This window comes from Lygodium microphyllum, chromosome 25 (assembly GCF_053477565.2).
Source record: "Lygodium microphyllum isolate KBCC chromosome 25, Lygodium_microphyllum_v1.1.10, whole genome shotgun sequence".
Taxonomy (NCBI): domain Eukaryota; kingdom Viridiplantae; phylum Streptophyta; class Polypodiopsida; order Schizaeales; family Lygodiaceae; genus Lygodium; species Lygodium microphyllum.
This window is the reverse complement of record NC_141159.1, coordinates 119653344-119668448: the sequence shown is the minus strand read 5'-3', so window position 1 is coordinate 119668448 and position 15105 is coordinate 119653344. Positions and strand designations below refer to the sequence as shown.

Here is a 15105-nt window from a genome sequence, read left to right as displayed (position 1 = left end):
CCCAAATGGAAAACATAGATTTTGACAAGAAGGCCCACTCGGTATCGTTGATCTCTACCTTGAGCTCCTTGTGCTTCTTTAGTCAATGGGGTCCCATTCCCTTGTAATTGTTTCATCAATAGATTTGCATTGGTGCCTTGGAGTCTTCGATGAAACTGTAAATATACTCATCCCTCGACTGTAGCCAATGCCTTGTTGGGAATCACATCTCTATGCTACTTGCCACGAATGCAAGACACACATGGTGGGTGGCTCACCCCAATTTCTAGCAATCCACAAACACGTTGATCATGAGCTGCCTTTCGAAGATACTTGTAATTGAGGTGGCTGAACCAAGCATGCCATAACTCGGTTTGTGCTTGAGAAGAAAGAAGAAGAGAGGTAAAGGCCGAAGAAGTCCGCATCATCATTCTTTTGCAATGATTTGTTGCCATTATGCTCCATTTTCCATCTCTTAGCATGGTCATTTTTCTTGAGATTAGAACAATGATAATGATTAAGAGTAGTAGGAAGTTTAAATGCAAACCTCCTCGGAACTTCGTAAGTTTTTTAGAGCCACTAATCTTCTTGAAATGTTGGACTTTCAAAAGTAGCTCCCAAAATCTCTTTGTGTGGTCACCAAGTGAGTCGTTTTCCCTTTGCCAGAGCCAATATGATAAGTTTGACCTACTTTTGAATTTATTCTAGGACTGCTAAAGCCACTCTTGGTCCTTAGTTATTTAGTTAGTCATCAGCATGAGCAGAGAGCTGGATGGCAAGTTCACAGTTTGAGGTACCAAGATTAGAAGTGCTTGTGGCTGATTGGATGTGTCATGGACTGGGCAGCAGGCACACTGTAGATTTCGAGTAGAGGAGTGCAAGACTGCGTTTGGGCTAGAGTATAGCATAAATTCACATATTTTTTGATTGTACATTTTAGGAGGCTAGTTTATTAGATGACTTCAAGGCATGCCTGAGTTTGTCTTCTTGTTATGCTGCTATCTCATAAGAGATTCATCAGTGGGGGTATAAAGTTAGCTTGGTCCAAATTCCAACTCGTAGTTTAAAAAAAGATTTTGGCATCAAACTGATCTTTCTCAACTATCATTTTTAACAGGGACCTTGATGGCTGATCATTAGTAGTTTATGCCTTTCTTGTTGAACTTACACATGGCCTAAAGCACGCTTCTCCTTTCTTAAATATGACCAGGTGGCTAAAACACCATCATTTTACTCCTCCAAGGATTGGAAGGCTTGTTTTTATGGTGGAAGATTATGAAGGAAATTTGCAGCCCAAGATTAAATGGCTGAAAAGCATCAATATCCAAGGTAGAGAACTTGGTGTTGTATTAACACGGGAACCACGGATATTAGAAAAGACAATGGCAGAGCTGAAAGAAAGTGTAGAAATACTCTTAAATAATGGTGTCAGAAAAGAATGGATTGGTTGGGTGATAAGGAGATCTCCAAAAGTTTTGGCATGTGAAAAGAAAGAGCTGCTGGAACAAGTTATGTTCTATACACGCTTGGGTATCAAACCAGATGATTTTGGTAAAATGGTTTACAACTTTCCCGCATGCCTTGGCCATGTTACTTTGGATGAAATGTACAATAAGGTATGCTTCTTTTTGGTTAGAAGAAGTCAATTTGTAACTGGGTCTGCATTTGAATGTATTTATATGCTCTTAAAGTCTCTTCAGTGCCTATTGTTATAAATGGTTCATGAAAGTGTATCAGGCATAAAGTTGGTAGCATAGTGAAGCCTCCTTTCTGCTAGACTTTGCATCGAGCTAAAGTGAGTTGGAGCATCAATGATGGCTAGCAGATTTATTACAGTTCATCTCAAAAAGCTTCTTGAATTCAATTGAAACAAAGTAGACAAGGTCCTTGCTATCACGGGACCATCTTTATAATCCATGTCCTTGTGAAACCCAGTGGATAATGAGCATTAGCAGCCTGATTATTGAATCTTTCTGCTTGGCTTATTGTCAAGTTCAGTACATATCTTGAGCACACAGAAATAACTCTGCTTCTAGCAACATGTGGAATATCACCTCTTGTTGGGATTTTCCTTGAACTTGCATGGAACATACATGACAGCCTTTTTCCTTCAATATCACATTAGATTTCAGATTGTACACTCTTGGATTCAGATTGGACAGACCCTTGGATAGAGGCCCCATCTTTTTTCGGGGAGATTTTTGTTAGAGGTAGCTGGCACAGTGGGAGGGTGGTTTGCTTTGTTTTGATCCTCCTTCAGAGGCAGAGATTACAGGGGTTTAGAAAATGGCAAATCATGATACAATTTATCTCTAAGGAAGTGCTCATGTCAATGAAAGGGAGATTATAGGGGCTTAGAAAGGACTGTGATACAATCTAAGGAGGTGCCCAGAATAGGACAGATATGAACACATCTGAGGTCTGGATATGCTTGTTTTGACAGGAGATATTCTTCTTTTGGTAGCATACAGGGATCCTTCTCATTGTCATTTGGTGAAGATGGTTGACGCATCAGGGAGAAGGTTGACTTGAGAGGGTATTCAGGTTGCACATGATAATTGATCGATGTGGTACATAGATCCAACTCTAGCCACTTGTCCACAAGAAGGTTGGAGCTATTGGGCATATCAGAGGAGGCCCCTACATAGACTTAACTGGAATGCAGGATCAATGGGTATGGAGAAATCCCTTCTTGCATTGCCCTCTTGACATTCTTTTTCTCGATTACATGGCCACATTAATGATGAGTATCTAGATGAGCAAGATAAAGACTACCCTGGTGGATCTGTAACATTGGAATAGATGTGGCATTACTTGGCCACCTGTTTCACACTCAACTAGAGGACAATTTTAAGCCTAGAAGTATTTCACTCCTTAATGCTTTTTGCACATAGGCATTTGACAGAGGTGCTTGACTGAGTGATTGCAGAGTACCCTGGTGACTGGGAAAAATGGATGAGCTCTCAGATTGGTATTTTATGTACATGTAGAGAGAAGATTGGTATTTGGAGAATAGTGGCCAAGGCAAATGACCAGCTTGTTGATATGAGGGCTTTTGCGAGGCATAATGCACAATATGGTGGGCTGTTAGATAGGTGCCATATGCACTCTAAATGAGTGGAATGCAAGACATTTTCACAGACAGGAACTTAATATTAGCATAATTACTCGGTATATGTAGTGAGGTTACAACGTAGTAGCATATTTTGACCTCTAAGAAACTTGGACATACATGAAAAAGGATAAAGACACATCCTAAAAGAAAGATGAGAGAAATTTTAGGGCGACTTGGAGTGCATGGGGAGGCAAGAGATTCTTTTAGTTGTATGCCAAGAAAAAGAAGTGTGCCTTCTTCAAAAGGAAAATTCAATACTTGGGATTCATAGTGTCTCTGTTGAAGGTATATCAATAGATCCTGCCAAGGTCAAAGACATCCAAGATTGGCCACCCCCAACCACTATCAAGGAAGTGGGAAGTTTTCTAGGTCTGACAGGATGGTATACGGTATTCGTAAGAAACTATGTCCAAATTGCAGCACCTCTTTACAGACCTACTCAAAAAGCAAGTTGCCATTATCTAGACACCAATTGAACAATCTAGTTTTGAGTAACTAAAGCATAGTTTGGTAAATGCTCCTATTTTAAGGCTACCTAACTTAAGCAAGGAATTTGAAGTTGTCACAGATGCCAGCTCTCTTGCATTGGGATGCTTGGGATTTCAGCAACTTCTTCAATCTTGGGATTTCTCAAGTGGTTTGACATTATAGAATTCTGTACCTTACTGATGTTTTTGTTGAAGTCTCTTTGCATAGAACTTCTGTGTTTTAGAAAAAAGTTCAATGATGACATGGCATGCTATGTTTGGCCTGATGATAGTTACAACTTGAGTTGCAATTTTCTTAGTTATGGGTTCAAGTCAAAAAGAGGTGGCAAGTACTCATGGAAACAGAGATGAAATGATCTGGACAGCAAAAATTCCAAAAGAGAGAATTGGTAAATTGAGAAGAATAGTGTATGTACAGAGGTGCCAGATAGAACACGGTGAAAATATGTGTAGGTCTGGCCTATAGGTCAGCTAGTTGGTCAGCCCAAAAGCTAGGCCAAAATGGACCAAAAGTACTCTCTACACCCCCTCTTAATGAGATTTTGGAGAAAAAGGACCCAAATAAGCCAAGGAAAAAGAAGATGGTGATCCAACTCCAAATTTATGTAAAAGATTTACCAGGGCCACTCAATGGAAGGGACTTTCTAATAACATGTGTCACATTGTCCAAGATTTGTGGACTCAATTTACTCATGAGCAGGCTAGTCGGTGAACTCCAATATGGTTGGTCCTTAAATGGAACACTTGCCAAGGCAATGGCATTTTGTTTCTCAAAATAGATGCCAATGGGCTGTGTTTTGCATGGCCAGATACTCAACCTAAGCCGATGATCTTGCAACTGTAGGCACTTTTGGCTTGGCCAATGAGTGATTTGAAAGTCAAGCCAAAGCCAAGGCCCAAGAGTGAAAGAGTATCCTCCATGAGCTCTCTATGTGCCAATGTTGTCAACCAATCTGAATATTCAATATATGATTGCCCTATAAACAATGTGTTTGTAGTAGTGGATGCCCAAAGATGCCTCCTAGCATAATTGCGAGGAGTTTCGAAAGTGGAAAAATGGAAACACATTCCAGAGATTACTAAACAGAGTTCGGTCTTGGTCTGAAATGATGAAATAGGGATTTAATAAAAGGATGTATGTATGCATATGCATATATGTGTATAAATGGATACGTGTGTAGTACCAGTGGTACCAGCAGCAGCAACAGCTTTACATGATGACATTGCTAAACATACACATGAATCTCACTATGTATTAGTTATTATTGGCTACTGGCAAGAGTCTAGAGTTACTACTACTACCTTCATAGCTTTGCAAATGTTTTGTGTGTCACCATAATTGCTAAATACATCTGGTATTTTCCTTAGAGTTGTTTTGGTATGAGCACACCCTATCCACGTGCACCTTTTACCTTCTTGTGTGGGAGGGGTTGTTGTTAGCGAAGATACTCTTGTACACTTCTCTATGTGTCTACTCTCTCACTCTGTACTCCACTTCGTGTCTATTGAGGTGTGCTTTCGATCCGACAGTGATATCAGAGCCATTGTGTCGGCAGCCTCGCCGCCATTGCTGCATCAATTTCATTGCCAGCTCTGATACATTGAGTCCCTCCTCGCGACATTGTTGCCTGCAGCTGTTGTCGCTCCAGCCACCTCAACCATGGCATTTTCTGCTGCACCTGCACACAGCCCTGCATCCTGCACAAAGCCTGGCATCCTGCACACAGCCTTGCATCCTGCATGCACCCCCACATGCAGCCTCTCTCAGCCCTACATGCAGCCTCTCTCAGCCTTGCCCTTGCCCTCCATTTCCTTAGGCCTGCCCACCATTTTCTGCAAATCTAAAAAAGAAACTCAGAAACCCTAATTTTGAATTTGGCGGTTTTTAGAAATTTGTGCAATTTTTGTTCTGTCATGCTTATCTATGCCATTTTCAGCTGCGTAGAAAGATGCCAATATCCTAAAAGTGCAGAAATCCTAAATTTTAAATTTGGGGGTTTTCAAAAATTTGTGCAAATCCCAGTCCCTCTTGCTTGTCCCATCCTGAATTTCAAAGAAACTTTCTCTCACACACCCAGCGTCTAGAAATTTGGCGGTTTCAACCACCCACCTAATATCTGAGATTTCTTGAAATTTCAGGCAGAAATTTTGGGTCTTTTACTGGATCCACCTTCCATTGCATCAATGTTCATCAAATCTATGCAAATTCAGCAATTTCTTTGACATTCGCACAAAAATTTGGGGGTTTTCATCCAAATCACCTGATTTGACTCCAATTTCAACACATTTCAGCTTGCTGCCCTGACATTGCTGTGTGTAAACACCTAAATAGCATCTACATCAATGTTTGCATCGGTTGTAAGCTCTTTCTTACATCATTGTATTTTTCGGCAAATTTTTTTTCACACAAGTGTTGGGGCAATAGTTCCCTTGTCCATTTTAATTCGAGCAATTGCCTCAGTTGCATTCATGATGCATTGTGTGCAAAGATGGTAGATAATCAGAATGAGTTGCATGGGATGCTTTCAGCTGATGACAAGTTGGATGATACCAACTATTCCACTTGGTTGTACATAAAGAAGCATGTACTGGATGCAAAAGGCTTTGGGGGAACTGTCATGGTTTTAGAGGTATGGCCAATAGGCCCTAGTGCACCCCTAGGTGGTAGTGCTTTTACTTTAGGTGGTTCTCTTGCTATTTGTAGCTGTTCAGGAGTTACTACTACTACTTTTGCTATTGCTGATTAGGTATGCTGGGATATGCATGATGCTCAACCACACTCTTTGATCGCTCTTTTGATCAAGGGATGCATTATTCCGCACATTCGCTTATGTCGGATTGCGAAGAGTACTTGGGATAAGCTCATATCTCTTTATGAGAACATGAATGAGGCACATGTTGCCTGCTTGAGAAAGCAATTAGATTCCTAGAACATGTATGAAGGGGATAGCATGGATATCTATCTTATACAGATTACAGATTGGCATGAGCAGTTGGTGAATATCGACAAGGATATATTCAAGAGCTATCTTATCCTATTGTGATTGTGCACTTTCACAATCCTCTTAGACATTTGCTACCACCCTCCGACCCGTTTTTTAGGACAACGGGCATCAATACTCTCCTAAGGAGCTGATTGCACTTATATTGCATGAGGAGCAGAGTTATCTCAACCACTCTGCTACTGCCTTGGCTTATCGGGCCTTTGCCTCTTCTCCTCATAAAGGCAAAGGGAAGTCATTAGGTTCTTTATTTAGCCATTTGAAAGGCAAGGGTAACTTGTCATCGTCTTCTTTGCATAAAGAAGAGGACAAGCAGAAAAAGAAGAGATGTAGCTATTGCTGCAAGCTAGGGCATGAGATCTTTGAGTTTCACAAGTGCAAGGTTGAGGAGGAGAAGAAGAAATAAGCCTCATTTGCTGTCATGACTACCCTATTTAGTGCTCCTAGTGATGGGAACGATGAGGCAGCTCATGTTGTAGAAACTTTCAGTTCATATGCTTTTGTAGTGTCTTGCTCTTATGACCCCACTATACATGATGAGGGTCTTTTAGTAGAGGATAGTGATGAGGAGCATCCGTATTTTGATAGGGGTGCTAGCAAGCACATCACCTCATGCAGACATCTTTTGATTTATTTGGTTGATGCTACATAGGGCGCATTGTTACATGTGCCAACAATGCTACTTATATAGTCAAAGGCATTGGGAAAATCCTTATCACTGCAATGAATGGGGATGTTGTCACCTTAAAAGATGTTTTGTATGTGGCATTTAGAAGAGTGTGTTATTAGTGTTAATCATTCATTACTACTAGATGCTTTGAAGTTTGCTTCATTGGGCCATGATGTGTGGTTAAGGACACATGATGTTGATGTAATTGTTATCATTGGCACTTTATGTCATGGCTTGTATAGATGTTTGTGATAGATAGCCTCATCTAGATGCTATGGTTGTAGATGCTTCCACCTTATCTACCACTAAGCTATGGCATGCTTGGTTTGGGCACTTGAATTTCAACAGCTTGTCATGCTTGTACAGAGATGATATGATGCATGATTTGTTTGAAATGTGTGCGGTTTGTAAGCACATATGGGAGAGGTGTTTGCTTGGCAAAATGCATAGGTTCATCTTTCCCAAGGATGAGAGTGTGTGTGCCACACAGAAATTGCAGCTTGTGCATAGTGATGTATATGGTCCTATGCGCACTTCCTCTCTTAGTGGAAGTGTCTACTTTGTTATGTTCATTGATGACTATAGACATCACACTTAGATGATTGGCTTGGAGGACAAATCAGAGGTATTCTAATGCTTCAGCATTTTATTGCCATGGCTGAAAACTCCAGTGGCTGCAAATTGGTTACTCTCCACATTTATAGAGGAGGGGAGTACATGTCAAAGGAGTTTTGCAGCATTTCTTTCTTCTAGGGGCATTATTCATCAGTGCACTATGCTTTATGCACCACAACATAACAGCCTTCTTGAGCACAAGAATAGATCTCTTATGGAGATGGCTAGATGTATGCTTAGGGAAAGTCTTTGCCAGATAAGTTTTGGTTGGATGCGATTCATACAGCTTGCTATGTGCTGAATCATTCATCTACTCGGGCGTTAAAGACTGTCATGCCTTACGATGCATGGAATGGTAGAAAACTAGTGGTTGCACACACACATACTTTTGGATATCTTGCCTATACTTGTGCTCCATCTTAAAAGAGACACAAGTTGCAGGATACAACAATTAAATGCATTTTCTTTGGGTACAATGTTGATAGGAAAGTCTATGGACTGTATCAATTGATTTCAGCCAAAGTGCTTGTTAGTAGAGACATTATCTTTGCTGAAATTCAGAAATGACTTTGCGTGATTGCAAGAATCAGCCAACTGTTGGCCTTGAAGATGTGTTTGATTCACTTATGCCATTATTTAGATTATTGCTAGAGATTATTGAGCATGCACTCGTCCAATCTCATGCACCCTCATAGCACATTCAGCAACCTACCCACGCTGATTTTCAGCTTGATTTTCCCTCCATTGAGGTAGGAGATCATGATGATGTAGAGAGTGTAGAGAGGGATACTATCTGGGAAGCAAAGATAGTGCCTAGATGACTATTGGATACATTATGGGACGGCACACACATTGCCCCTCTTCTTGGACGTATCAAAGTAGCTTCTCATTTGGTATCATGGAACTCTATAGATTGTGCTTTATTGGCCATTGTTGGGTGTAAAGTCCCTTCGGGTGTAAACTCCCATTAATCCCTGTGTGTATAAACTTATAGGTGTGAACACACCCTTATTTGTACCCTAACATATAAATACATTTTTCTTCTTTGTGTATTGTAACAAACTGGTACACTCATCTTGGATGTTGGGAATAAAGGGCCATCGTGCCTTTTATATGTGCACGGGTGTGAACACACCCTTAGTACATTGTACTTTCATACATATATCTATCTAAAACCTAAAGTGGTACACTTGTCATTGTATCGAAAAACATGTTCACTCTCTACTCCGCTCACTCGCACTCTGTCTCTCTCACTACGCGTAATGACTATCTTCCTCGATCTTCGTGCCTAATCAATTCCTTCAAATTGGTATCATAGCGGAAGGTGCTACAGACGGTCGTCAGGCTGAGGTAGAAGACCATCGTGGTGACGAGAGCTCAAAGGCGAGCAGGAGAGTCATAGGTGTAAGCTGCATGCAGTGATAGTGGACTGCAGCAGGCATGGACCAAGTGTGTGACGGATTGTAGGTGACGTGTGACTTCTGTAGGCGCGACGACCAGCAGTTGGGCAGTGTGTAATAGGTGCGTGACGGTCGGGCTGCACGAGGACAAGCCTCTACGTGTCTTGACTGCAGCAGGCGTTGACGAGCGCGACTAGCTGGCGGGTGTGATGGTCAGGCGACGCCTGGCAAGTCAACGGACCTGTCCGTGTCAGATTTTTCCAAAATTCAATCTTTTTTTTTGAAAATTGCTTCACCCACTGACGGGGTTTCGCACGCGTAAGCATAAGACTTCAGATCCGTGCAAAATCGCCTCAAAAATTTGGGGCTTTTCTCGAATCTAGGGATCTCAACATAGAATTGGACAATTTGACTCAGAAATTGCAAAGTCGGTGCACATTTGCCCGGGAATTCTGAGGCTTTTCACATTTTTAGTGAAATTCTTTCAATTTCACTGAGATTAGTGCACACAGGACTTGGAAAATTTGGGGATTTGTCCAGATTTCATGCGTGCAAGATGTAACAGTGATATTTGTCTTAGAAATTGCAGGAATTTGTGACATTTTGTCCCCGACATTTGGGGCTTTTCATGTACATGCACAAACTGGGCTGAAATTGACCCAATTTCTTGACATTGAGGCACATTGGACCCCGTGCAATTTGGGGCTTTTGCGATTTGGGCAAAATTTGCGCAGCATTTGGTCATTTTATGTATATGCAGGTTGAATTCTGCGCAATTTGGACATCAACACTTTGTAAAATTTGGGGGTTTTGCTGAAATTGCTTTATTTTGGCAAAATTGGATAGTCCTATGCATGACATAGGAAATGCAGATGTGTGTTTGATGCTTTTGAGCACAAAATTTTGGGGCTTTTGACCGTTCGTGTCGAATTTTATGCCCGTGGGTACATGTACAACAGAAATTGCAGCTGAAATTTTGGGATTTCTCATGTCATGTGATGCACATGTCCTTTGGAACAGCTGTAATCAGTTGGATAATGCTGTAGCACTTGGTTTGGTGCTTCTGAAAACTGAATTACAGATCTGAAATCTGTACTTCTGCGTGGTCATTTATTGCTGATTGGTACTTGTTTGTACCTTGGTCACTTGGGTGACAATTTAGGCCTGCATTTACTGTTTTTTTGGTCACTTTTGAGCTGAAAACCATGGCTGGCAGCAATGACAGCAGTAATTTGATGCATATAAAGAAGCTTGAAGGCGCACATAATTTTGCAGTGTGGCAAAAACAGTGCTACAATATCCTGTTACAAAAGAAACAGGCAAAGCCGATCAAAGCTAAAGGAGCAAAGCCTGCGGACATGGATTAGGACGATTGGGATGAGTTGAATGAGCTTGCACGCTCAACCATAGAGCTATCGATTTTTGATGCCTTGCTCTTCAACATTGAAGGTTTGGATTCTGCATATGCTATATGGACTAGACTGGAAGAACTGTATGCACAGAAGAGCGCTGTAAGTAAAGTGTATTTGCTGAAAAGCTTATGAATTTGCGCATGAAAGAAGGTACAGCAATGTCTACTCACTTGAGTGAGTTTAACTCCATTTTCAGCTAGCTGGTTGCCTTGAAGTTCATGATTGATGAGGAATTTAAGGTTACTTTCTTGCTTTGCACTCTACTAGAGAGTTGGGATACATTCAGGACTACTATGAGCAATTCTAATGTGATCCTTTTGTATGCTGATGTAGAGAGTGCTCTACTTATGGAAGCGATGAATCGACAGAACAATGCTTCCAGAAAGTCTTCCAGTGCTTTGTATACTAGGGGCAGATCACAACAAAAGGGCAAATATGATGGCAAGGGACATAGTAAATCACGTGGCAAAGATGTTGAATGCCATCATTGTGGCAAGAAGGGTCACTTTAAACGTGATTGTTACAAATGGAAGAAAAAGAAAGGAAAAGGCAAGAAGACAGATGATTGTAAGAAAGAGAAGGACAGTGAGTCTAAGAAGAGCAATGTAAAATTTGAAGAGGTGAATGTAGTCACTCATGATAGTGACAGTGGGAGTGATGTACTCTGTCTCTTCACATTTTGGTGCACATGCTTTACTTGCAGATACAGATGATGACATGCATACTTGGATTCTTGATTTAGGTGCTTTCTTTCATGTCACACCTCATCGTGAGTGGTTTTCCGTCTATATAGGGGGTCGACATGGTGTTGTCCATCTTGGGGACAACTATGCATGTGAGATTGCAGGTATTGACAGTGTGTAGTTACAGTTTCAGCATGGCTCTGTCTTTACACTTCAGCATGTACGGCATGTACCTCAGCTCAAGAAGAGCTTGATTAGCACAGGGCAGCTAGATGATGATGGTTTTCATAACATCTTTGGTGATGGAAAATGGAAGATCTGTAAGGGATCTAGGGTTATTGCCAGAGGTTGCAAGAGTGATACTTTGTATCCACTTCATGTAGCTAGTGTGCGTGACCATGTTGTTTCCGTGACCGAGCAGTCAAGCGTTTCTTTGTGGCATGGCCAGTTGGGACACATGAGTCAAACAGGAATGAAAGTGCTTTCTCGTTTGGGTTACTTGCCTTGTCTTTGTTATGCTGATTTTAAGCACTGTGATCATTGTATTTATGGGAAACATGCACAGACTTCTCAGAAAAAGTCTCTTTCTTTGAAATATTCTCCTCTAGAGTTAGTACATTTGGATGTATGTCAAATGCCAGGATTATCTTTAGGGGGAAATAAATATTTTGTCACCTTTGTCGATGATGCTACACGGAAAGTATGGGTTTACCCTATTCGTAGCAAGGATGAAGTGCTTGATAAGTTTAAAAAATTCTTGGCATTGGCTGAAAATCAGACAGATAAGACACTTAAGTGTCTTCGCTTTGACAATGGTGGGGAATATGTATCCAAAGCCTTTCAGGCATTTTGTGATAGCAAAGGGATAAAGAGGGAGCTCATTGCCCCTCATAATCTACCCCAAAATGGAGTTGCAGAGTGTATGAATCAGACCATATAGGATAAGGTCCATACGATGCTGTCTCATGCTGCATTATCCCATGGTTTTTGGGCAGAGGCTATTATGACAGCCATTCACTTGATTAATCGGTCATCAAATAGGTCTTTTGGGGGGGGGGGAGAGTTCCCCAAGAAGCATGGTCGGGCAAGCCACCTTCATGTGCTCATTTGAAAGTGTTTGGCTGCGAGGCTTTTGTGCACATTCGTAAAGAAAAATGCAGCAAACTTGAGCCAAAATCTTGTAAATGCATTTTTCTAGGATATGGTGACAAGGGTGAAATGGGGTATGAATTGTGGGATCCCGAGAAAAGGAAAATAGTAAGCAGCAATGACGTTATCTTCCGGGAAGATGGCATGCACAAACAATCCGAAAAGATTGAGGAGGTCCGTAGGGTTGTGCCCATGAAAATGAGCCATTAGATGTGCAGAAACAGCCAGGACAGCAAGCTGTTAATGCTGATTTGCAGGCTGAAATGCCAGGACAGCATGCTGAAAATGGAGATTTGCAGGAACAGCCAGCAAACAATGACCATTGGGTTTGGAGCTCAGCATCAGTCATCACTAAGTGCACATTAGCTGTCATTTTCTTCACTCTATCCTTCTTTCCTCCATAGCTGCCTGCAACCTACCTCCATTAGAGGACTTGAGGAGGACAAGGGAGGCCATATTAGCTTGAGATTTCTTTTGGAGATCTTTTCCCCACATCAGGGCGCAGCTCCCTGTCAGTTCAAACACTGACATTGTCCACGTGTGAGGCCAGCATTGTCAAGATTCGAAAAAACGGCGCAGTCTGGACAGACGCAGATCTCGGGCTGAAACGCGGGCAGTAGGTGGCGCAATCTCAGCCACTGTCATAGGGGTTTGATAGCCCCCCAAGTGGGCTATCCTCAGCTAAGAGGGCTCTGGGAAATTCTTCTTCTGCTGGCTACTACAAGCCAAACCCTAACTGTGTTTTTTTGGGCAGCCATAGCCAACAAGCTCCAAGCTTGACATTTTGGGATTTTTACACTCTGAGCTTCATTAACAGTGATTCTAATCACTGAAGCAGAGTCTCTGAATCCTATTCCAGAGTCTAAAGCTCTTGGGCATGATTAACAGACATCACCAAGCATCGGGAAGCCGACTTCCAACCGGGTTCCATTCAAGCACTTTACTAAGCTTGACAATAGTGTTCTCTTAACACTAATCATAAATCATCAGTTGAATAGCTTGCTGGGCATTCACTAAAACCCAGTGAGTTTTTTATTGCTCTTCATATATTGTTGTAAGGTTATGTGTAAAATGAACACATAGACCATTATGCATAAGAAGTGTATTGCATACCATAAGTGACATTGTCTCAAGTACTTTGGTCAGTAAAATCAATAGCATGAGTGTCATCATACTCTCCTTAGAGTCATCAGCAAAAACAAGCATTGAGATCATAGACAAACCGTGTCCAACACAAGCTTCATCCACTAAGCCGTACCACAAGGAGGAGCCTGAAGTCCAGTCTAGGTTTACTTCATTAAAACCTAAAAAGACTATTAAACCACGGAAAAAGCTTGCACATAAGAAAGGACCACCAAAGTCATACCTGGAAATATTACACTTATATGATTTTCAGCCTTTCTCTTCATTGCAACTTTGACTTCACTTTGTCTAAATTGCTCCGCATTCAGTGAAAGGTTTTGTAAGGGACTAGACACTGCCCTTGTCCTAACAAGTGGTAAGACCTTCCCAATGACCACAACATATGCTGATGTCCGTCGTCAAATTCGAAAGTTTGATGGTAAGGATTTCCATCCATGGCAGGTACTTATAAAATACAAAATGATGGAGAGAGGGTATTGGCCTCTTATTCAAGGGAATAGAGTTGTAAACCCTGCAAATATGATTGATATAGAGGATGACCAACGGGCTTAAGCAATCATAATGCTACACTTAGATGAATCCCTGATTCTGTGAGAGTGCACAACGGAAGAAGAACACGAACACAGAGGAGAGGAGAGAGAAAGCAGAGAATGAAGGAAGAAAGTCTGCACTGACTGAGATGAATGCTGAATACACTGGAATGGACAGAACAATCCCTGCACGCAGCCCGGAGCGTCAATGAGGGAACCAGGACAGACTGGAAGCAGTGGCAGCACCAATGCCGGAGACGGAGACGGAGGGAGCAGTGCTGTACCTGCAGAACACAATGCTGGACTGACTGGGGGGGCTGATATAAATAGCCCCCAGGCCAGCAAACTGGCCGACCAACCAAACTGGCCGACCTGGCCAGATTTGGCAGACCAGCCAGATCTGGCCGACTTTGGCCAGATCTGGCCGACTGCCCAGAAAATGGGCAGTCTGGACAAAAACAGCTCAGTTTGGGCTGTAGAACACCCAGGACTGCATGCTGACTAGGGCAGCCACAAAAATGCACTGACAGAGCTGGCGTTCTTGAGGAGGAGATTTATGTTTCACAGCCTCCTGGTTTTCTTGTGCAGGGGAAGGAGGATCATGTCTACAGGCTGCGGAAGGCTCTTTATGGCCTCAAGCAGGCTCCTCGTGCTTGGTACCAGCGGATTGACCGCTTCTTCCTACAGAGTGGCTTTGCGCGCTCCGCTTATGATCCCAACCTCTACTTTCGGGTTGTGGATTCTCTTTCGGTGTTCCTTATCTTGTATGTGGATGATCTTATCATTACAGGGAGCGACACTCAGCAGGTGGAGCATGTCAGAAGTGGAGCAGCGGTGGAAGCATAAACATGTGCTGAAATAAATTGCTGAAACACAAGACAAAAAGAGAAAAGAAAAGAACACGATACAGATGAGAACT

The 15105-nt window shown here is 42.1% G+C and overlaps 1 protein-coding gene across 2 annotated transcripts in view; it reads left to right on the top strand.

Moving 5' to 3' along the window:
* The window catches only part of LOC148014672 (transcription termination factor MTERF2, chloroplastic-like), a 112774-nt gene that overhangs the window by 42306 nt on the left and 55363 nt on the right, over positions 1-15105 (top strand). For both annotated transcript variants that reach the window (XM_087667023.1, XM_087667022.1), the window contains exon 2: positions 1190-1595. In XM_087667023.1, coding sequence (XP_087523149.1) covers positions 1190-1595 — 406 coding nt within the window. The remainder of the gene's footprint in view (positions 1-1189; positions 1596-15105) is intronic.